The sequence below is a fragment of the Pseudopodoces humilis genome, chromosome 8 (assembly GCF_049639895.1).
Source record: "Pseudopodoces humilis isolate 2021_Gansu_Grassland_sample_001 chromosome 8, ASM4963989v1, whole genome shotgun sequence".
Classification (NCBI taxonomy): domain Eukaryota; kingdom Metazoa; phylum Chordata; class Aves; order Passeriformes; family Paridae; genus Pseudopodoces; species Pseudopodoces humilis.
Genome location: NC_142207.1, coordinates 32,918,361 through 32,942,034, shown reverse-complemented (window position 1 = coordinate 32,942,034; position 23,674 = coordinate 32,918,361). Strand labels below are relative to the sequence as shown.

At 34.6% G+C, this 23,674-nt stretch overlaps 1 protein-coding gene across 4 annotated transcripts in view; it reads right to left on the bottom strand.

Moving 5' to 3' along the window:
• Positions 1-23,674, bottom strand: part of NCKAP1 (NCK associated protein 1) — a 58,289-nt gene that overhangs the window by 17,978 nt on the left and 16,637 nt on the right. For 2 of the 4 annotated variants that reach the window (XM_088058857.1, XM_005528918.3), the window contains 21 exons: positions 18,465-18,557; positions 18,217-18,273; positions 17,077-17,219; positions 16,902-16,992; positions 15,408-15,545; positions 14,684-14,732; positions 14,058-14,214; positions 13,433-13,489; positions 12,807-12,903; positions 12,474-12,580; positions 11,269-11,401; positions 10,327-10,408; positions 9,867-9,925; positions 9,142-9,287; positions 8,490-8,622; positions 6,815-6,934; positions 6,434-6,573; positions 5,132-5,263; positions 2,664-2,882; positions 2,178-2,308; positions 1,686-1,783 (listed from right to left, as the gene is read on the bottom strand). In XM_088058857.1, coding sequence (XP_087914983.1) covers positions 1,686-1,783; positions 2,178-2,308; positions 2,664-2,882; positions 5,132-5,263; positions 6,434-6,573; positions 6,815-6,934; positions 8,490-8,622; positions 9,142-9,287; positions 9,867-9,925; positions 10,327-10,408; positions 11,269-11,401; positions 12,474-12,580; positions 12,807-12,903; positions 13,433-13,489; positions 14,058-14,214; positions 14,684-14,732; positions 15,408-15,545; positions 16,902-16,992; positions 17,077-17,219; positions 18,217-18,273; positions 18,465-18,557 — 2,382 coding nt within the window. The remainder of the gene's footprint in view (positions 1-1,685; positions 1,784-2,177; positions 2,309-2,663; positions 2,883-5,131; positions 5,264-6,433; positions 6,574-6,814; positions 6,935-8,489; positions 8,623-9,141; positions 9,288-9,866; positions 9,926-10,326; positions 10,409-11,268; positions 11,402-12,473; positions 12,581-12,806; positions 12,904-13,432; positions 13,490-14,057; positions 14,215-14,683; positions 14,733-15,407; positions 15,546-16,901; positions 16,993-17,076; positions 17,220-18,216; positions 18,274-18,464; positions 18,558-23,674) is intronic. The other 2 variants (XM_088058858.1, XM_014257785.2) reach the window with 1 other exon arrangement.

The window sequence follows — 23,674 nt, the reverse complement described above, 5'->3', positions numbered from 1 at the left end:
GCAAGCATTTTGAACCCTACTTGTAATAAATTCCCCATTGTCTCCTATTGTTGCTTTCTTCCCCCAAACACAGATGCTCCTCAGGGCTTCCTTGCTAAGCCAACTATCTCAGCCAAAGAGATGACCATTTTATTACTTTGTTTTTTCCTCCAAAAATGTGGTCATGCACATGTGGATCTACATCATGCTCTGCTTACCCTCAGCAGTATCAGAATACAGCATATTTCAGACACAATTTAAAGTTGCTTTTTAAAAAATACACACCTACAACATAAATTGTGCTGATTTTGAGGAAATATGATGACTCCTCAGGTAAGTGTACTAATAGTACAGCAACAAACACTTGTCAAAGGCCTTTGTGCCTCACTTGAAACGTGACAGATGTCACATTGTGCACAGCGAGAAGATAAACCACAGCATTCTCACCTGGAAAGCCTCATGCTCTAACTCAAAAATTGGAATGGGCATAAGGAAACAATTACCCTGGCAGGCTGGGCACTCAGGTCAGGGTTGCTGCATGCTTTTAGACCATCCTGGAAAGCACAAGCAGCCCCTCTTCTTAAGCAATGACAGTGAATAAAAGCCTTCAAACCTTTTTATCATACATCTCAGCCTTTCAGCAGGAGTGTAATTAAGGTGTTTACAAAGAAAACAAGATCCTTGAAAGTGTAATGCAGCATACATTGGAACTACATACTTCTAAAGGTCTGGTATGCTAATAATAAATTGTTATTAAAGAAAGAAAGGAACTTCCTTATATCTCTTAGATCTCATGTACTTTTTCAAAAATATAGTATGCATGAATAGTTACAAAAAATTTCTTTGTTTAATCAGTGATTAAATAAACTGAAAATTATGAGATATAATAACTAGGAATTACATTTGGAAATGACACTAAAAAAACAAGTAATATAAAAAAAATTAGGCCAATTAGTGGCATTTTAATAGTATGACTATCCAAATAAAGTAATACGATATTATAAGATTTATTAAAACTTCTTTCCAGATGGAGTTACCACCTGGCTCACCTGTCACTGCTGTTTTGAATATATATGAAATTAACTTCCTTGACATACCCCCATTTCCAATTTTTTTTTCACTGCATCAACTTTATTAATTGTTTGTAGTGCAGTAGATGTGAGATTTACTTATCAGAACACAGACATTTATAATAAAAGGTTACTGTTGAGCCAGAGGGAAAGACATGAGGAAAACTAACAAAGAAAAAAGGACCTGAGGTCTTTCATCCATGTAAACTAAACAATAGATGCATACAGACATTGTTAAGAAATAAGTCCTTATAGATTACTGAAGTAGATTTGAGATATTCCTGCATCATTTGGAAAGTCAACAGTCTTGGGGAAGGGCTTCACTAACACCTGGAGATCTTCAAAAACCTTTCTCTTCCCACTGATGATAAAAGAGAGTTGATTTCTAACTTAGGGTATCTAACACAGAAATGAACAGTCAGCATGAAGTCCTGCACAATCAACTGTTGAAGAATGTGGGTTACACACATACTACCTGTGCAAACTTACTACGAAAGAGTAAAATTCACAGCGTTATTGGTTTGTTTGATGCAGTCATTTTAAAAAGATGTCATACAGAAACACAGGTATTTAATATCCTGAAGGAAGCTTAAACAGAAAACTACTGCCTTGCCACCCACCAGTTTCCAAGGTTACCTTAAGCTCAGCAACCTGTGAAGAGATGTGCCACATCAGACTCTCACTTAAGAACTTCATGCCATATGGTCCCAGAAGTTCAGAAAGAGCTCTCATTTCTGAGAAATAAAAGAAACTGTTATACCTCAAATATTCCATCTTCATTTATTTTCAGCCCATCGTGTATCTAGTGAAAAAATATTTTACCTCAACGTATAAAGACAAGAATTTGTATGGTAGTAAACTGAAGCAGTAGTCACCAGCATGTAATATACCCATCTTTTTAGCTTAAATGCAACGCTACACTTTGAGCAAAAATAGGAAAAGTGAGACAAGAGGCAGCATGAATAAAAAGTACTTAAAATACTACTGAAGGCTAATGATTGTTAATTGTTAATTATGAGTTAGCTGTTATTTCAGTGACAGTTGCTCTGAGAGCTGATGTTATTCTAGTTACTCAAGCAATACAATAACTGTCCTTCACAAATATGGAGTAGAAGTATCAAAGTTTACCTGATATATCAGAGTATTCCTCAGCATTAAATGTCAGTTCATTTTCTGTAGGCAAATTCACGAATGCCTTCATAGCTGGGAAATAGGCTATGTGACCATTGCTGACTTGCCGTAGCAAGGTTTCCAAATACCTTATCAGAAAGGGGAAATGTTTTAGGTGAAAAAGCACATGTTCCTTGATATTCTATACAGATAAAACATAGTTGTGTGACAAGGGACAGCAAAGTCCACACACCAAAGCTTTGTTTTCATGGTTCAACTGATGCTTGCATTTTTCTCTGTATCTTGTCCCTATAGAAAGTATAAAAGGTTTGCCAACAGGAAAACTTTTAACTGCTTTTTACAGGTACAGAGAGAAGTAAACGTGATGTTGGAAACTTAGGAAAATTTAAAATAACTCCACTTCTCCAATTACAGATTTTTCATTAAACAACAGCAAGAAAAAGTCTCTAGAAAATTTGTAAGAAGCATTCATATAATACTTACCAATTTGTGTACAGACTGGTAATGGTTGGCTCACCATGACTATCTAAATGCTGGGTTTGCTGAAGCAGAACATTGTTAAACACTCGTGTAATGTCGATCTGTACATAATTTTCTATTGACTGGAGGACTGTCATATAGGCTCTTACACTGGTCAACAGCTCTGAAGGCTTTGCAATCTCTTGTGTTGCTTGATTATACATGGTCATTCCAACAATTGACCTTTTAGGAAAAAAAAAAGGATTGGAAACAAAGTAATTTCTTAGAAAAATTCAACAAAGATGCAGCTATAAAGATGATTTTTTATCCACAAATTTTCAAAGAATCTTAGAATGGCCTGGATTGGAAGAGACCTTAAAGACCAGCTAGTTCAACCCCTCCTGCCATGGGCAGTGACACTTTCCAGTGTCCACTTACCAGGCTGCTCAAGACCTCCATCCATCCTGGCCTCAAACACTTTCAAGCATGGAAAACATCAGTTTTACTTGAATACTTCTCAAATCCACAAGTATAAAACTCTGATCAACGTACACACTACAACAGCACTTTTAAAAACTGTTTTGGATTCCAAGAAAAACTGCATCTGTGGTTCCAGTAAAAATTTCATGAGACTAATACTCACCAAGCTCTTTTGAAATAAAGCTTTTTTTCCCCCATATATATATATGAGCAATCCACACCATTCAAGGCTTATGTAACTACTTCAGCAAATAAATTAATGCTGAAGTCTTTTAAAATGCAGAACTTCTGGGAAATGCAAGAGCAATTATGTACTGAAGTGTTCAAAGCATATAAACACAAAAAAAATACATCTCCCTTTAGCTAACACAGTTGATTTCTATCTTCAATGAAGGAGCCAAGAAATTGCAGGACATACTTTAATTTGTTCAAATTCTCACTATAAATAAAACCAAGCTTCTAATAATAGATGTTCATAGGCTAGCTTTCAAGCTAGAGCAGAATTGTACAAAGGACTGAACGTTCCATTTTAGCATATATGAACATGGACCTTACCCAATATGTCACTAGAACCAGGTACTCAAACAAACTGTATCAGGGGATCCTTAAAAGCAGTCTTAGTAAACAAATGCTTGTTGTAGTGTTTATTTTAAGTTTATAATGGTCTCAGACTTTAAGAGCTAACCTTTTAAGTAATATGTACTTTTCAAAGACAGCAATTTTAAACAAAAGCAATTTAAAAAACCAGCAATTTAAAAAAAAAGAAATTGGTGGATCATGACCTTCATCAAAGGTGAACAAGATGAGTTTTTATGTAGGAGAACATCACATTATTTAATTTTTTGTTGTTGTTTGGATATATGTAAGTAAGTATTTTCAATAGTTTGTTTCTGAGGCAGTCTCTTATTGTAAAATAAATTTAAAATTAATACAATAACAAGATTAAGTGGCATAATAATCAACTCCAATCCAATCACACGTGACACAGAGGAGCTTAAAACAGCAAACAAACCCTAACAGTGAGACACTAACATTGTCTTTTAAGGAACACTGCAAGCCTCTGAAAGAAATGCCACTTGAAGGCCTGTAAAATGATTGTAAATTGAATATCTGTTCTGCTCAGCTAACAAGTTTCATTTCTTTCATGAAGCAAGAAAAAGGAAAGCAGTCTCTAAAAGTAATGTGCCTGTTGCTTCAGCCACAATCCACAAGCCAAGATCCCACAAATTAAAATAAACACAAGTGACCAACACAGGTCTAAGCTCATAAACCTGAAGAGCTGACTTCTTAAATTGTCATTAAGTTATCTTCATTTTTATGAAGATACCTTATCTTACTGGTGGAATGCTCCAGTGACCTATTATTATGTCTTGATGATTAAACTGATTAAGCCTTATACCCTGCTTGAAATCTATAACCAGTAATCTTTGGTATAAAATAGTAGGATAGCTGGCTGGTTTAATATGAAGTCCTCTCCTCAAGAAGTTGCCATTTGCCTATTTCTGTAAAAAATTACAGGAAGACCAGGTAAGAACAGACAGGAATATCCAAAATCAACACTTAATTGAAAAAAAAAAAAAAAGTAACTGCACATATTCTCAGTTGGCTTTGTCAGATCTTGATTTCTGATTTTTTGACTTCCTTTTAGCAAGGCAGTGGACTCAAATACATGAAAATACTGCAGAACTGTGCAAAAGAATGGTGGGAATGCATGTCTTCATACCTGCCTAAAAACGGTCATCACCACCTCCTACAAAATACACAGGACTGGGAATGCAGAATCTAGCTATTAAATAGATTATATGGATTTCAACGTATTTTATTTTAAAACATCAATTGACTATTGTGTATGTCTGCACATGTAACTTAATAATCACTTAGTTGGGATTCTACTCACAGTTTTCACAAGCTTTAAAACCTAGTTTAATGTAGTAAGTACACAGTATTTCCAGCATAAACTAGCAAAGGCTTATCTTGTGTATCAATGCTTCTAAGTCTACAATATTTCTTACTTGGTAAAGCGGATTTCCAGGTGAGATGTCAAATATTCTCTTGGGGTAAACGTGTGTTCCCAAACCACCATGTTTGGTACATAATTGATTGAGAAGCAGAGCTCAGAAAGTGCAGTATGCAGTTTGTCCAGGCTTTAAGAATAGACAAGAAATTAAGAAAAATATTTAATGCAATAGAAGTGCATATTATCATGGAAGGCACATACTGAATGGATAATGCCTCAAAAGCAGGTACAGGTCTAACTCTCATGTTCTGCTTTGAGACACTTTTCTAGCATATTTTAAAAACAGTGTTTTGGCCAAGAAGACATCCTACAACTGTATATTGATCTGCATTGCATACAGTGATGTGAGATTTCTTTTTCTAATATATATATATATATATTATATATATATGTATTTTTTTACCCTCCAAAAAAGAATAGACATTTAAGTGATTTTTCCCTTACTGAACTAAACAATATAAATAATATTTCCTAGCAAGCAGTAATAAAAATCTAGAAATATTGGGGGAACAAATCTTAAACTAACTTCTTTTCCATCAACTCCTCTAATCTTTACAGTTCTCTGCTGTTCAGTTGTTGCAACTGTAGCAAAACCACCTCAGCAGTGCGTGAATTTAGGCACTTCTAATCACACACTGTTCTTTTTTTAGCTTTTTTCCTCTTCATACTTCATACTTTTATCACTCTTCCATCCTGATCTCTGATCTCTCCTTACACCTATCTTACAGCCACTCCTACCCTATCATCTCCTTACACCCCGAACTGTATTTATTAACCTTTCATCTTACCTATTCCAGGTGGGTTTTTTGGTTTTGCTATTTTTTTACTGGTGCTCTCAATTACTTCTACAGCCACTAACAAGGAAACCTCCTACACTTGGTTCAGGCACTGGAACCATAACTCCATATCAGCCTTTCAGCAGCAAGAAATTCCTGTCCAGCCTGTACTTAAGGGTGCTAAAGCAAGGTAGAATTGAAGATGCCACCTACTCCTTGGACTCACATGCCCACGGTTAATATGACTATTCAGGAAGCCTAGCTGCAGTACAGGGACTCTTTCTGCTGAAGGAAAGGAAACAGTCAAGGGGATAAATTTAAGTGACAAAGATTCCTATTACCTATGTAACAAAATTCAATATCTATGCAAGTCACAGTAGCATCATAAGCTCACAAAATGAAAAGCTATCAAACTTACATCCAATTAAATTTATTCAAACAAATTAAGCAAGAAACACTCAATATGTAAAACATATTTTTACTTTGGATTCAAGGTGAAAAGAACAGAAGAAGCAGCTTACTTTGTCACAACCAATCTGTTTTTCCTCATGCTTTCTACTCCTGGTTTCTCCCTTTCAGGTTCTCCTTTCTTTCCAGTCTGTTTTTTTGACTTCTTGTTCACTGCTTGACTGATGGTTTTGGCACAATGTTTTGGCAACAACTAGTAAACAAAAAGAAATAGCCAGTCCAAATTAAAATCCAATTTTTTACCACACTTCATCACATAAATAACACATTCTTCCTTTGACACAATTCTAGTATTAAAAATTCTTGCTCAGATCACCTTAAATTTTATGAAAAGAAAGCTTACCCAAAACACAGAGAAAGAAGTGAACAGAAAATATCCAGAAAGTTGAATGCAGAAAATCTCAGAGAATTAAAACAGACACAACCATACTCACCTGATCACTCAGTGTACATTGTTCTGTGCAAATGTCTGTGATAAGATTTCGAGCTTGCTTAGCCATTTCATCCAAGAACATGTTACACAAGGAAAGACTGCGATCTCCAATATGATGTCGCTGTTAAAAAGGGAGAAAAGGAATCAGGATTTTCAGTTTCTCATCAATCCTACACTACTGCAGAGAACAGTTCACTAATCATGTAACTAGGCTATAGGAAATAATAAATTAATTAGTCCTCAATAATCTTGACTCTAGGCTATTTTGTTCTTTCTGGAAGCAATTTGAACCATGAAATTTTCAAAGTCACCATTAAATATATTTTCTGTAAAAAGAAGTAAAAAAAAACCTTTTAAGAAGGAGGTTTCCACATTTCATTTAGGACCAAATCTACTTTCATGTGCCCAATATTCCAAGGTCTCTGTGAATGTTAATATGTGCCAATACTAAGTCTAGGGGGAAAAGGGCATGCAACTCAAGCTATAGAGAAAGAAGTGTCCTTCAGATCACTGAACAAGTCAAAGATAAAGCCCTGCTGCATTAATTTCTGGAGTCTGTTCCTTTGTCACAGGATCTGCACAAGTGCAGTCTCTGTCTTGCTGAAATGGTCCTTTCACCACTGATGTTTACTTTCTATCAGCCACACTATGACACAGTACACAGCACAGCAAAGAGTATTTTTCCAAAATTATAATAGATACCAAGGCATACTATTTAGATACTGAATTTCAAGTTCTGCTGGCTGTGACAAAATGTGCTTGCTGCAGCTGAATGCACAGAGTGGACTTTGGCTACTGATTTCTTACTGTTACTCTAACTGCTCTCAAAGATGTCTCTTGTCCTGAAGGGTCAAGCTTTCCTGGAAACTTTTTATTGCTTGTCTAATATAAATAGCATTGGCAGCTATTTAAAGCAAAGCATACACTATATAGATGTATATTGTAATGAAGTTTAGCAGAAAATCATTTTATGTTTAACTAGGAAAACCCCATAGTGTGTATATTACAATAAATCCTATTCAACTAATTGTTTCAGATGAGCACTGTTAGGAATGAAAACAACATTTTCATGAGCACTACATAAAAATGGCCAAGTTAACTCCCGGGCTAATTCCAAAGTCAATGAACATACAGGAAATGTACAAAAGGATTTATGCCCTTACAACAAAAATAGAAAGAATTTCCTCAGATTCAAACTGCTTCCTTTAACAAAAAGTGCATTTCTTCAAGTGACGCAGTATTTTTTTTAAATTCTAGCTCTAGCCAACAAGGTTTTCATTACCCAGTTCTGACCAAAGCAAATGCTTGCATTATACTGTGTATAACTTTTTTTTGTTCTTACTGAAGAAAACTCTAACAAGGCATACAGAACCCCCCACTTCCTATTTCCTTCTCCCAACTATGAGTTTCTAAACCATTTAACAGGAAAACTGTTGCTTCTAAATTTTAACAGGCATAAAAATCAAAATGTTTTCTCACTTCAGAAAAGGATTTAGAGATTTATGCATGAAGAGTCATGTAACAAGGTATCCACTTGTTTTAACTCCATTTTTATATTTTTAGCACACTCCTCCCTCAAATATTAAACTGCCATAACAAACACCTTCTTACAGTGTTCAGCTCTGGTTCACTCTACATTGAGTAAGAGACAAAAATAACTAAAATTTAAAAATTACCTCTTCAGGGCATAGTTCGTGGGTACAGCTCATAAAGTGAGTACAAAGCAATGGGAATGCAATTGAATATCTTGATTGAGAAGGAAGCTCCAAACACTGCTGAAACATCTTCTCAAAAGCACGACTATAAAAACTTGAACAGAATTAACTGGTTATTAATCAGACACTTAAATGCCATATATATGTTTTGGCTGCAAATAAGGTTTACTTCACACAAACCAAATGTGACCATAAACATATTTTGTATACCAAAAACTTCACCATTTTTGTTTTTTGCATTCACTTCTTATGCATTTGATTTGCATATAGATTTTACATTACTATTATTATTGTTATTATTATTATTATTATTATAATATTTTTATTCTGACGTTTGCATACAGGGACTGTAAAAACCTGCACATTTTGCCAGAAAGTATTAAGAAAAAATCTGCAAATGATTCCTGATCAATTATATGACTGCATGGAGAATATCTCTGACAGATGTTCATAAATTCCTTTTTCAAAAGAATTCTCCTAGAAACCAGAAATGTCAATCAATTCTTCCACTGGCCTATCTTCCTATAAAGTATACTATTTAAAAATTACAACTTGCAAGGACAAACCAAACAATAAATAATAAAAAACTTGTACAGTCAGGTTAGTAGCATACCAAAAGATAGAAAGATCTGAGGTTTCAACCAACATCTCCACCAAAGAATCTACCATCTTTGTGTGGAAAATAATTGTGTTCATCATTTTTCCTAGTTCTCTGTGGTCCGCGAGACCAAGCGAAGCTTTAGAAACGCTCGTGTAGGCCTGGAAAGACAATACAATTTAAATGTTATATCTGCAGCTGCTTTTGTGCAAATTCCATTGCTATTGCTCAATACCAATGTTAAACATTGTCTGTGTTATGCACAGGACACCTGCATATTTAAAGACCATGCAGGAATTTTTCTCACTAGAGCTTAAAAAAAGCAAACTGCCTTTCAGTGAAGTGTTTAAACACCCATTGAATACGGCACTAATTCACAGATAAACTGCAGAACAAATGTATTGGCAAAACACAAATTTGTAAGCTCTCCCTTACCAGTGCAGGCACGCTGAATCACACCCTGCACACCCACCAAACAGCTCAGCCTCAACACATTCTATTTCTGAACTGTTATGAACACCCCAAGGGATGATTTGCAGAAAGTACCCAAAGCAGACAAAGTTATATCAAAACATAGCAAATTACCTGTTAAATTATTTGTTTGATTTGAAAAGTAGATTATTTTTAGATAGCCTGTCACACGCCTGCAGTGTGAGAGCAATCTAGAACAGTAGTAATGTATGGAATGTTTTTGCTTTAGGTTAGTGAAACATCTTAAATGCATATTTACCAATTCTTACCTGTAATCTAAACCAATCTAATCTCATTCCTCTGAAGTCAAATACCTCTCCATCTTCAACTGCATCAGGGAAAAATAAAGAACAGAAAACCCTTAGAAAACAATAACAAATTCAGATATATTATATCAGAGCTTCTAAAAACCCCAAAGCAGTAAAGAACTGTTTGGGTAATGAACCTCATATTTTTACCCAAACATTTTGATCCAGTACAGTTGCAGTAAAAGGAACTAAAATATCTAGATGAAAATATGTGTAATATTTTTTCAATATTAAAAGGTAGGATTACTACCCAACAGCATCCTTTGGAAAAGGGACACACCACAAGAAGCAGATATAAAAATTGAAGAGACAAGGGAAGAAATGCATTTATCTCCTACTGATTATATGAAACAAAGGGGATGAAATTTTTCAGAGGAATCTGCCAGTCTGTTACCAGTTACCCAAGATAATTTAAACTTACCTTGTTTCACACTTAGTGAAGTCATTGTGTTTACAAAAGAGGACATGATGATTGATTCATCCTCTGGGCACACTGAAAGATTCTAAAATAAAAGGTGTCGCTACTATTATTACTTTGAACTTGGTATATGAAACAATGTCAATATCCATGCCCCATTTATCAGCTATACTCTGAAATGTTAAAAAACCTACAAGAGCTAACTTCATTGATGGAATATTTCCAATAGTGCTATTTAATAACTTTCACTTTTTAATTCATTGGTTGATGACAAATACCTAGAAAAGATTGCTTCCAAACCAATATCAGCTCAAAACAGGAAGATCTGTCAGTAAATGTAGCTATGCTACATTTTCTATCCTGTCTGCAAAGAAAAAATGGCTGGATATAATGGAGACCTGCATCGCTTCACCTCCAGAAAAACCCTCTCTCAAATTCTTTTTATTAAAAATTCAAGTTTATTTTACTAAACATTCAAATTTTACAAAATGCAACATAAATCTTTTTAGTTTTAGGCACCAATAGGACCACACTTCTGTTAAGTAATGCAATGCAGAAGTTTCTCATAATTCCAGCAGTAACTGACATTGAAACCTAAGGGCTGAAAAAATCCAAATTACCACTCAATCACTTCTCTAATCTGTCTAATCATAACAGCTTGATAGCTGTTATGAATTAATGACAACTAAAATTCAAGCCCATTTTTTTCCCCTCATTTCAGTTTGGGCTCCATCTAGTGGGGTCACTAGGGAATAAAACCCAAGCACTTCAGAAAATTTTTAATTTCTTGTTGGTTGGCCTAAATAAGAAAAGGTTTCTAAACTCCTTCAGTGATAGTACCTGTATAGTATCCACAAACTGGGATGCATTTTATGACATCATTTTGGACAAAAAGCCTTTGTTAATATTTGCATTTGAGAACCAAGAACCATGATGCTGCCATACCTGCACAAGCTCGTTTAAGACCACTGCATCAAAGCCAGAGAGATACTGTACATAGTATCTCTGCATCACTGGTCCATATTTTCTCACATGTGCCCTGAGCTCCTCCATGTAGAATATTAACTCAGCTATGTGCCTAGACAAAAAGACAAGGAAAAGCTTACAAATATTACTCAAAACATTAAAAAAAACATTCTGTTAGTGGGATGCCTCTCAAGGCAATTTACTCCTGTACCTCGCTTTTAAAACAATTTTCAATAGCTAATTTCTCTATGTATTGGTTAATGTAAAAGGAGCTTACATAGGTAATTTCTTCTGCAAGGTCAAATTCACTCAACAGGACATAAATCAGCTGGCTACCACCATAGTAATTCTCAAAGGTTTGTCTAACTATTCAGTTCTTTTTCTGAATAAGAAGCCCTTCTGAAAAGCTCAATTTGAAAAAATATTTTTCTCAAAAAGAGGTTAAACCTGAAAAATTCAAGTTTAATAACTGCTTTTCTGGCTTTTTTTTCCCAAGGCATGAGGATGGCTAAATACTTACACAGGTTGTTTCAGAAAGGCTCTGGAACCTCCATCTCTCCTTAGCACCTAAATCCAGTGGAGAGACTCCAAGATTTTCCCACTCCAGCTCTATAAATGGCTTTCTGATTGTTATTTGTTTAAAATCCTGCAGTATTTCAGTTCAGCCTTGTGTCTAATAATCTTGAGAAGTCTCCTGCCTATCCACACTTGTAAGATCTTGTACTCATAGTTCTCATTTTTACCATCTGTTTATGATGACACTAATGCTGTATTGCATAAATAAAGCTTAGCTGATTTAAAAGACAGTTTTGTTACAAGAGACATTTTATAAATCAACAAATAAAGCTTTTGAAAAGTTTTCTTGCCTCCTTGACTGATTTGATCAATGCAAAATCAGTGAAGACACATGAAAAAGCTCTATTTTTGCCTATTTAAAATTAAAACCCAAAACTTATATAAAATATTTTTATTTTAGAAATGAATTTTCACTGATGTGCTCCAATTTCTAGGACAGTATTTCTACTTTACTGTTTTGATGGGACAGTTAATATTCTCAAGTAAAATTTTTTTGAACATTCCCAGCTGCTCCATACAGCCAACCTCTTCTGAGATTCCACTGCCTTCAAATTTATTTTGTCTGTGAAATTCTAGTATTGAAGGTATTGCATTAAAAATGAACATACTTATCTATGAAATCATCTGCGCTCTTCTTTGGCATATTATCTGCATGACGAAGAAGCCAAATAATTTCATCACGAGCAAAGGATAATGCCATAAATACAAAAAGTGCCTGAAAAACAAAAATTGTTCACAAGCTTATCAATATACACAACAGCTGAATAGTTTGTGCACTCAAGAGGCAACTAGTCCCTAAAACCCAAGCATTAAAAAAACAAAGTACGTTTTCTCAGAGTGAAGTGAGGAGTTTTTTCCCCCCAAAAGAAAATAAATATTTGATTTACCATTGAGAAACACACAGGTTTTTGCACAAATGCTAAGTATAAAACTGTCATTACCTTGGGACCCAAGAGGCCTGGTTGATCAGACAAGACAGTGGCTAGTTCTTTGAGTGCAGAACGTAAAAACTTGCGTCTCTCTCTATGCATTGAACCACTGCATCAAAAGAAAATACATTATCCACCATGCTAGCCACCAAATACTTCATTTTCAAAAGCATTTAAGACCAAGCATAAGCAGATTATATTATACCAACTTCAAAATTTCAGAATTTTGAAGAATGTGGTTCAAAAAATTAGCATCCTCATCATCAACATCGTATGTCCTTGAAGCATCAATAAATTTAATCCCCAAGTTCTCTGCTCCGTCACTGTGATGTGCATTTGACTACATTAAAAGATTTCTATTTAATATGTATTCATATTTTGTAATCAGACAAAACGTAATTAATGAATAAACTAAATGCTTCCATCCTAATAATTTGAAGAATAATCTAAAACTTGGGAAGTGAAATTGGAAATTACATTAAGCACATGCAGATTTAAAGGAATGATCAGCAAATTATCTCATTTGACAATGCATGACTAACTCAGCATTTGACAAATTCTGTTTGTACAATCTTTTTGATTTTGTTTTAAGAGAACCAATCCTAAAATGTATCAGAAAAACTTTTAAAGACACTTACGCATGTGAAACAGCAGCTTCTTTGCACTCTCTGATGTCATTAATGCGCTTGTTGTAGCTGCAAGTAAAAAACAATCGGATATAAGAATCGGTAACACATTTTAGAAAGAACTGACAGGGACTTGAGAGCAGCTACAATGTTATAGCAAGCAGGATACAGCAGAAAATGCACACCACCTCCTGAGCAGAACTAAATGCCAAAACTAGATACCCAAACCAAAAATACTTTCTACTCAAGTGCTCCTGGTCTTTGCTGGTAGAGATCTCAACTTTGTTCCTGAGTTTTTATATAATGTACTGCAGAAACAGCAGCAGCAAGATGCAATTTTTCAAGCAAACTCCACATTCGTAACATCATTTCCTTTCAGTAAATCAAGATTTGTGGGTGAGATCATTCATCTTAGAGACTAATTCACCAGGTTTTCAGAACTGAGATAAAAATAGGTGCAGTGGTTATGAAATCAGGCCCCTAAAACTCATGCATTAAAGAAACAACCAAGATACCAAGCAAAAATGTTTGTGTACCTAAGCAGAACTTAAGTGAAGCAGAAGTAGTCTCTTTGAAACAGGTCTTCAAGAAATACAGTGTTTTTAGCAGAGATTCTGAAAGGAGAACAAAACCTTACCCTCTTATGTTTACAAACAAATCTTCTGCAGCTTTGTGAATATGGAACACTTCGTCCCGAAACAGAGCCAAGCAAGAGCTGCTTTGAAGTGCAAGTTTCCAAAGATTCAAAGCTGTAGCGTCACTATTTAGGATTCCATGGCACAAAATAAATCCAACTTCAAAAGTTCACATTGATGTATGTCACAAATCAGGTGCACAAAGACAGTAAGAGAACAGTGAGATGATTATGTATTTTGTCTTAAATAGTTTGCATAGATGATTAATAAACTCTTTAATGGATAATATTTTCTAATATATAAAAAATACCTCCCTGCTTCTAATGGAGGTATTTTTGCAATATTTTTGTGAAATTAATTACTTTATGTTGATACTACTTGACTATTTTCATCAGAATTACTGAAGCCCTCACTTCCAGTCAAAGTCTGGAACATGACACACTCTATTCCAGCACCCCATGCTGAATTCTAGCTTCACTGCATGTTAGTACAAATGAAATTTAATCAAGTTCTCCAGAATCTTACTTGAATACAACAGCCATTGTACAGTACAGAAAGCAAGTAGCCTTTTAAATGTTAACCAAGTTTTTTAATACAAGCATGAGTCATTTCAGAATATTTTACTTACAAATGATCCATTTTTCCATTGCATCCAGAGATAGGTATTCACATGGCATCTGTTAAAAAACATTAATTTGTAGCACACTAGTTATAAGTATTTCTTAGCAAAAAGGGACAAATGAAGTCTTAAATGCTGATGAATCATAGGCCACTGACCACTAGAAGTCACTGAAGTGACTTTTTTTCAGCACTTCAGAAACTGAGGGTTAGAATACTAAGTGAACTTCCATACCCTGCAACACCTTGAACAAATTTTGACCAATATTTATTTTCAATAAACACTGTATTTAATAATATTTAAGAATAAGAAGTTTTTGATGGATACTAGTCACTACTTTGCAACTGTTAGAGCTTCAATTTTTTCAGAAAGATAACCATTCATATCACAACTGAGGCAGCAAGTGCAAACAAATTTTAAAGGAAGGACCAGTTCTGATTTCCAGTCTCCTGGCTCGCAAACACGTGAGAGGGTACACGGGATTCCTCCCCTCTATGCCTACAGAAGCTAACACTGCTTCCCTTCATCTTCTGGTCAACAAATTACTGAAACTGAAGGCACAAGTTAATGTAACAGAAACTTTACTTAATGACAGAAAACTTTTCCCCTTTACTAATGAGTGTCCTTATTCTTCTTCTCTGATTAAAAGTCACATAGACGTAATCCAACAGACAACTATTTTACAGAAAACCTTACTCAACTCTACCATAGAATGTAAATTAAAAGACCATACTGTGTCAGACTGTGCAGGATTAAGCATTGTACTGGGGGCACTGATGAGGCTCAGTAGTTGTGCGTTTCTCCACTGGTCAGCTGAGAGATTTCGTCGAGGATAGACCATCTGGAGTGAAATCAGAGCATCTGAAAGGGACTAAAAAGCAGGCTAATGATTAGTTTGAATGGTTACTAATATTTCATCAGTAGAACTGCTTCCTCAACATTATTACTAACAGTCATCAAAACATTTTAGAGAACTAGTTTTGAAACTAAACATAAGGTTAAACCCCATTGCATCTAGCTTATTTAACATATAAAATTTAAATACAAGAGCATAAACAAAAATAATACTGAGAAATAAAGCATCTTTGTTAAAATGTGCACCAGAAAAGATTACTTGTAACTGAGATTCTTAGCTAGGTAAGTCTTAAGACAGGAATTGTGGAAAGTGTAACAACAATAAGATTACAGACAATTTAGAAGTATTGGAAACTATTTCACTTCAGAGCACTTAGGAAAGTAGCTGGAAAACTCTGAACTTCTAGTGACAATACTGAAATGTTTAAGGAAATTGAGAAAAATCTCAAGAAAACTAGAGAAGAAAAACACAACCAGTGCCTAAACTTCAAAACAGGTAAAGAAAAACTCAAACCTTAAAAACTTTAGGTAATAACTTAGAAGGTAACTTAAGCTAGTGCCAAAGATTCCAAACTAAGGTGTAATTGTTAGGCAATTAACTTGCAAGCACCTAGAAAGTAACATCTTTATAACAGTTGGTCAATCCTGACCAGAGAAATCTAGTTTCCTTTGACAGAATAGCAGATCTAGTGAACAAATGGGAAGTGATAAAACAGGATATACTTTGACTTCAGCAAAGCTTCTGTAACTTTTCCAAGGTATTCTTATATAAAAATACAGCCTAGATAAAACATCACAGAACTACAACACAACCAATAGTGTAAGAATAGAAATTTAGAAACATCTGTACAGAAAGGAATTGAGCTCCTTTAACTCAGTAAAGGCAACTCAGCAGAGTGTCAGCTTTTGAGTACAGGAGCACCTGTTAAAGAGGCAGTGGTGATCTCCAGGATTCCCAGTTGAAGGACAACCCAAAGCAAAACTGCTCAGGTTACAAAATAGAAAATCACATTCATCTAGGATGGCAAAATAATCAACTTCACAGAAACACTGTGAATCTCTTTAATTTCAAGCTACAAGGCTACACAAAACACAGAAGTAGCTGTTCTCAGATGAACCGCAACTGATTTTTAATTTCTAATCCTTAGTTAATAAAATGGCACCTTACTAATGGGCCTTATAGTTTCTGTATTTCTACAGGTTGTGCTTTTTAATAGGGTATCAATCCCCAGCCCTAGACATTCAATGTAAGCAGAAATCTCATGTGAAATGTATACCAAATGGCCTTTAACAAAACAAACACTTGCTATTTACTTTTTATCTGTTTCTCCCAATTGAGGTTACTGCATCCCTGTGAAAAGAAGTTACATACTTTACTGTGAGGTACGAATTCCTCCATCATTTTCTTTAATGGGTTTTCATAATCCACAATCATCTGGCCAAGGCGTGGATATTCTCTGTCACTAAAAGCAAAAACAAACAATTCACTGAGGTAGCTGTTACTATCACTAACATTACACATGTCTTTTATACAATAAATTATTTACCTCGCTCCATGTGTCATTTCATGGGCATAGTTATACAATCCAATGATAGCCTTCCTTTCTTCAATTCGGGACAGCAGTATCATTAGAGTTGTGTAGGTTATAATCAAATCTAGGTAGTTCTTTGTTAAATCAAAATTTACAGTCTAGAAATGAGAACCAGTAAATTATAATTTAAAAACTTTTAGAAACAATCACAAAACATTTTTCCTTGCATTTCCATTTTCCTTACATTTCAGCATTTTTAAATACAATGGGCTGTCCTTTGAATAAAGTTCTTGTTCTGGTGGATTATGACTCTCTATAACCTTAATTTATTCATCAGATTCCCACAACTGTTTGGACTCATGAAAGCAATTAAATTCTTCCAGGCTTAAGTGTCACAGATTAACTGACAAACAGGAAAACTTCTCTTGCTTACTAAGCAGTCAGCAGTGTCGTGCCTATGAACTGTATTTTAATAAGACCCTAATATAAAAGACTAGCACATATCCCACTGGCCTTGTAACATCATTCCACAGAACACATACCTGTTCCTTTTTCATATTATGAATCCAAGTTGGTCAAATTTAGAATAATGACAAAAACTAACAAGGTGACGTTAAGAACATTAATAAAGTTGAAACCAACAGGAAAAGGTGTTGGAGGCTTTCTTTTGGGTGCTTTTTTCCTATGTTTGTTTATTGGTGTTTCTTTGTTTTGTTTTTTAATTTTTTTTTTTAGGGGGGGGAGGCGGGGGTGGTGGTTTTGTTTCAAATATAAGACTTTTAGATGCTTTTGTAGTTGCTTTAGTCAACCCCAAAAGTGACCTCCTGGAATAGCTTAGGTGGACACCAGTAATAGTCTTGTCTTGTGAATCTCACAAGGCATAAGTATACAGATGACTATGAATTAACTTGCAGACGCAATAAATCAAAAATTCCTGAAAAATTTTTATGTCTGGTAACAATACTGTTACTACTGACCATAAGAAGCCTACTGAGAAAGGTCTATCTCTCTATTATAAAAGTTAGGTGCACTGTTTTTATTTCTCTTGCATTTATAACTAGAGAGGTGATGTTTCTTGGACTAACAAAAGTAAGTTCTTCTCCCCACAGGACTCTGAATGGAAACATTTTTGAAAATTTAAACCTAGAAACTTACAATATCAAAGAAGACTTGGCAAACATCAATAGTGTTTAGCAGCTCACAGACATGGTCCTTGAAAAACAAAGGAACAACTTTAGTTTAAAAAGACATCATTAAATCACATTACTACAATTACTGAGGGAGCTTCATTTTTTTTAATTTGAAGAACAGATCTTCAAGTTCAGCTATTTCATTAGTGTTATTTCATGAATAAAATTACAGAAACCTAATGTGACAGAACTTACACATTTGTAATACCTTACCTTAAATTCCATAACATCAACGAACGTGAAGTAGTATAATGCCAGGTTCTTCAAAATCTCTGATTTTTCTTTCTGGAGCTGAGCAAGCTGTTGCTAAAAGAGAAACATAAACATGCACACTGTTCTTAGAAGATCTTGAGAAGACTGCTGAAAAGTAATACCTGTGAAGCGCAGAGTAACCACCAGGCTATGCAAAGAAGCTGTAACATGGTTTGCTAAGACTGAGGTTCTGCATGTGTCAAATTCACACAGAGTTCTCAGCACTGATCATTTTAACAGCTGCCAACTACATTTTGAAGATAAAAGTTACATTAGTACCCATTAGTACCAGAGTTATATTGTTTAGCTCAGCTAGAGATGAAAATGGTAGTTAGGAAAAGTGTTATGTTATCATATGTATAATTCGCAAAAGCAGAACAGTACATGAGCACAAATCAATACGCCAAAACCAAAATAATTATGTTACTTGAGGTGGAAGAAAATAAGGTGGCAGGTTACAAACTTTACTGCAGAAAAACATTATGCTTTTAAATTCTGAACTTACCAAAAAGAATATCCAGGCAAAGCCACGTTAAGCATGCAAAATAAAATGTAGATACAAACATAAAATACAGTAACGGTTCTTTGACCAGTTCCATATAAACACAATAATACATTCAAACAAAAGCAACAAAATAAAGAAACATAAAAGAAGCAAAACACTAGCATTAGACACTTGTGGATAAAATGGAAGAGGCAAACGTGAATACAAAGGTAAAATAATTCACATGGACTTATTTTTTTATATATTTCAAACAGACAATGAAATACCATTTTTTAAAAACAATTTTCTGAAGGAATCAGATTGATCACTTAGACAATTAAGAACACAAAAAATCAGCTGTTAGTGAACAGCCATTCTATTTATTTATGTATGACAGCCTCACAGCACTGCAAGTATCCAAATACTGAACTGGCAATATCCAGCTACAAATTATGTCTCCTTCCAGATACAGGAATTGGAATGAGTTAAAGCAGTCACAATAGGAAGAAGTGCCCTCCAAAAACCTGCAAGATTTTAAATTAAAGATGACCAAGTGAAATAACATCTTTTTCTCAATAAGAGCAATCATATATAAGACAGATTAAAAAATTGCTTCAAATTGATTAGCTTATTTTCATGAGAGGTTAGAACAGAGTATGCTTCTTCAGCTTGCTCTCTTTTATAAAGCTATGCTATGTATTCTCAGTTTTATGTACAGCATCAAAATTTCTCTAATTGTAAAACTAACTGCCTGGATCAAAACTAGGTATCATATGTAAAATAAAGTTTGCTTCTCTCCTCTGAATTTTTAGAGGTGATGGTGATTGTTTAGAAGTCTTGAGCCATAACACTTTCATTATTGCTAAGGAAGACAGCAAATCAGAACAGCTACATTATAAAATACTCCTGCCTACTCTTAAACCATTGCAAAGGATTGAACTCTGAATGCCTGCCCATATATTATTTAAGTTTCTTTCACACAGGCATCAACCAAGGCTTAACTGAGATGCAAGTACATGTGTTTATTTTTTACCTTGTCCTGATAAATCTCATGCACCAGGAAATAGATTACTTCCATTTAATCTGCTGCTGTACAAAAAATCTTTGTTTTCAAATCCCACAACTTGTATTTTGATTCTCAGCATGAGGATTAAAGCTATACTTTTTCCAGTATATAGCTTTAACTTAAACTCAAGAAGTGAAGCGTGCGGCATCATCACGCACAGACTCCAGAGCTCCAGTACACCTCCAGACCAGCTTGTGCCTACACTTGGATCCGCTCCAGAGGAAAGTCTGCTCTGTACTTTCAGGGCTGCTCCATCACTCAACAGTTCTTACACAATGAAAATTCAGTTAAAGATGCGTGGTTTTAATTTTGCACCCTGGCCCTAGCACTTCAAGCATTTCTTGCCAGTTTGTAGAAGACTAAGCAGAAATAGAGTTTTTTTTCTGTGCAACTAATACAAGTGTGAACCAGATGAATCTGAAAAGCCCTGTCACGAATTTTCAGGAAGGGACGACAGGGTGTGATCCACAAGTAAGATTATTTCTAGTGCAGAGAAAAAACAAAAGCAGAACTCACTACCACTGCACACCCCCTTAACAACATTTTCTGCATTGCAATCCTAACTCATGGTAAGCAATGTGCAATGCTAAAGGAGACTCTCAAGATTATAGGTTGCTGTACACTACACCTATTTTTGGTAAACCAAACAGCAACTGAATGTCCACTCCTGCAGGACATTCAATTTCAAGCCACAACAAGTGAAATGGGGAGATGTGGCAAAAAGGGAGATGGTGTTGAGAACTCTGATTGCAGAAGAAGTAATAAATTTTCAGAAGTTCTGTGAAGCTTTACTGAGTATAGGGAGGTATTTGCCACACTCAGCTAAGGATTATGGAATCACTGCTGTGCATTCTTACCTTGTTACCTATATTCCCAGAAATAGTCACACTTAAGTGATGTACACGTAAAGTGTAAGGTGATGTAAACTTAAGTACACTTAAAACTTTCCTAGAGAGTTGAGATGATCATTCTTTGAATGCTGAGTGTTGAAGGGGTCAGTAAACTTTTATTTAAAATAGTAGTACTGAAATAAAACAATATATAAACTGACTGTTATATCAGTATAGGGCAAATAATTCAATTTATAGAGCACAGCCTGATCAGTGATGTTTGGAAGAACAGCTTACGAGGCATGCAGTGTCTTGGATGTTTATTTGATTTTTTTATCATTCAAGAATGTGGGTGTAGCTCTTTTCCATTACTAATTTCCTAACATCTGTTTAGAAGTTGCTGGTGCTATATTGATTTGTATTTGATTTGAGGCTTTTGTCCTTAGCCTGCAACTCGTTATTGAAAGTTTCGAATAACTAACAAAAGTAGGTATATCCTAAGAAAGGATATACTGAAGAAATAAATCTTTAAACATCAAAAGATTATTTTTACTATAGCTGACTATGCCTTGTAGACTGGTTAACTGTATATGGTTTATTTATTCTTAGAGAATTTGTACAAATTATACCAACAGTATTTTTGTTGAATGATGTGAATTAGATTTAATAGCTACGAAAACCAGTAGCAATTTCAGCATAATATGGCAAGATCAAAAAAACTCTCAAGTTTTTAATAATAATCTGAGATTATTTCTTTTGGCTATTAACAAAATAACACATCTCTGATCATGTTTGAATATTATTTATAAATAAGAGTGGAACTAACACTTTGTGAATATATTACCTACAGGAGAAGGAATTGATCTTTAGTTTGTGCCTTTCCTTCTTTATATTAAATCCCAAATACCCTGCACAGTCAATTATGTAAACAGAGAAAGTACATTAGATGAAGAAAAAAAAAAATCTGAAAATCTAAGACAGCCTCACTTAAAGCTTATATGAACACGATGGCTCAGAAAAGGGAGAAATGATGCAACCCTGACATACTAATCATGTGAATAAATACCAATTTAATACAATGGCTCATGAAAAATACAAGACACAGAGTTCAGAGTGTCTTATGTGTATAAAAACAAAGGGTACCCCTAGTCCTGCATTTTTTTATTATGTTTAATTGACTGGTAGCAGCAGTATGTGAATAAATGTCTTATTTCATGATCTGCAAATATGCAGTAGGAAGGCGAATTTTCTGCTTTTTATATCAGTGTGATATTTTTTCCTGCAAGTCTGATCATTAAACACTTGTATTTGTTTTATACAATCCAACACCATAGATATTATCATGTCCTCAGCAAAAATACCATCAACTCAATCTTGCCAGCTGGAATAGAAGTCCCAAAAAGCAGTATTATAAATTCTGACTGTTAAATTTCTGGAGAGAGAGGTAAATCATCACTGCCAGTATTCTTACAGTCATTTGTTATACTCACTATGCTTGTCACCTACAGAGTCTTTAGACAAACATTTGAAAAACTCAATTAATTTGAACAAAGCTCTGTGCCTACAAAATCCATAGCAGAACAGCAGGGAAATATAAAAGCATCTAACAAAATGAAAAAAAAATAGTTTTAAATTCTGTAAATTAACTCCAGAATGATGGATGTGTCCTTGGTTTTCTTATTCCCAATTAAGAGCTATTTCTGAAGTACTGTGCTGCATATAAAAAGATAAAATAGAATATTTAACGTGTTTACTAATTAATGTATGTCTACCACAAGATCTATTTTCATTTGTTTTCAAGTTTCTAGCACTAAATGTTTTGAAAAGGAAATAACCACCTGTGATGGTCCATAACTGTTACCATTCCCAGGAAATTAATAATGGAAGACAATTGGAGCAGGGAGGCTTCTCTTTAAAAACTGATCTACCTCTGAGCCATAAGAAAGTTTCCCTATTCTCTCACCTTCATTTACAATTTTTGCAATATTTTTTACAATTCATACAATTTTTTTGTATTTTTATATTTTTACATTTTTATATTTGAGTGCCATCTCAGTTGGAGTTTTGTTTTTGTTTGTTTTCTTGGTTTTTAAGGGCCAAGCTCTTAAACTATCAATCATTAAAGCAAAGAGAGTTTTACTGGATGAAGGAGAGGGTAAAGTGTTGCACACATTCACTCCTCTGCAGGAACTGCAGACACCATGAAGCAACAAGCAAGGAAGATTGATTATTGATTTACCTTGGCAACTGACTTGTATGGACTTACATGACTTACAGCAGCCTTCTGCAATGATTTATTACAAATAATGATAAAAAAATACAATATTTAGATGCTATTCTAACTCAAATTCAGGCCCAGTCAAAGGCCAAACCAAGAAAATAAACTTTGTAGCTAACAACACTTACTATTTTGAAAAAATACTTTACATTATGAGAATTCTGTTTGGTGAAACAATTTGAAGAGATTTCAGGATCCCACATGACCTCTTAGAATTGCTATTAAAAAAATGCTCACTTGCAAATGACTGTTAGACTGAAAAACTTTATACACTATCTTCTGCTATATAGGATACATCATTTTAAGTCAGTCTTACACCTCTAACAATTGAAGACATCAGACATGTTACTGCATACAAAACCAGGACAGTAAGTATAGTAGTATCAGATCAAGGCATTAGCTGAGCAATTTCAATTCTGAATGACTTTTTAGTAAAAATGTAGATGAAATTTTATTATTTGTAGATATTTTGCATTTTCTCATGAAATAAACTATCAGTATGTTCTATTCTCA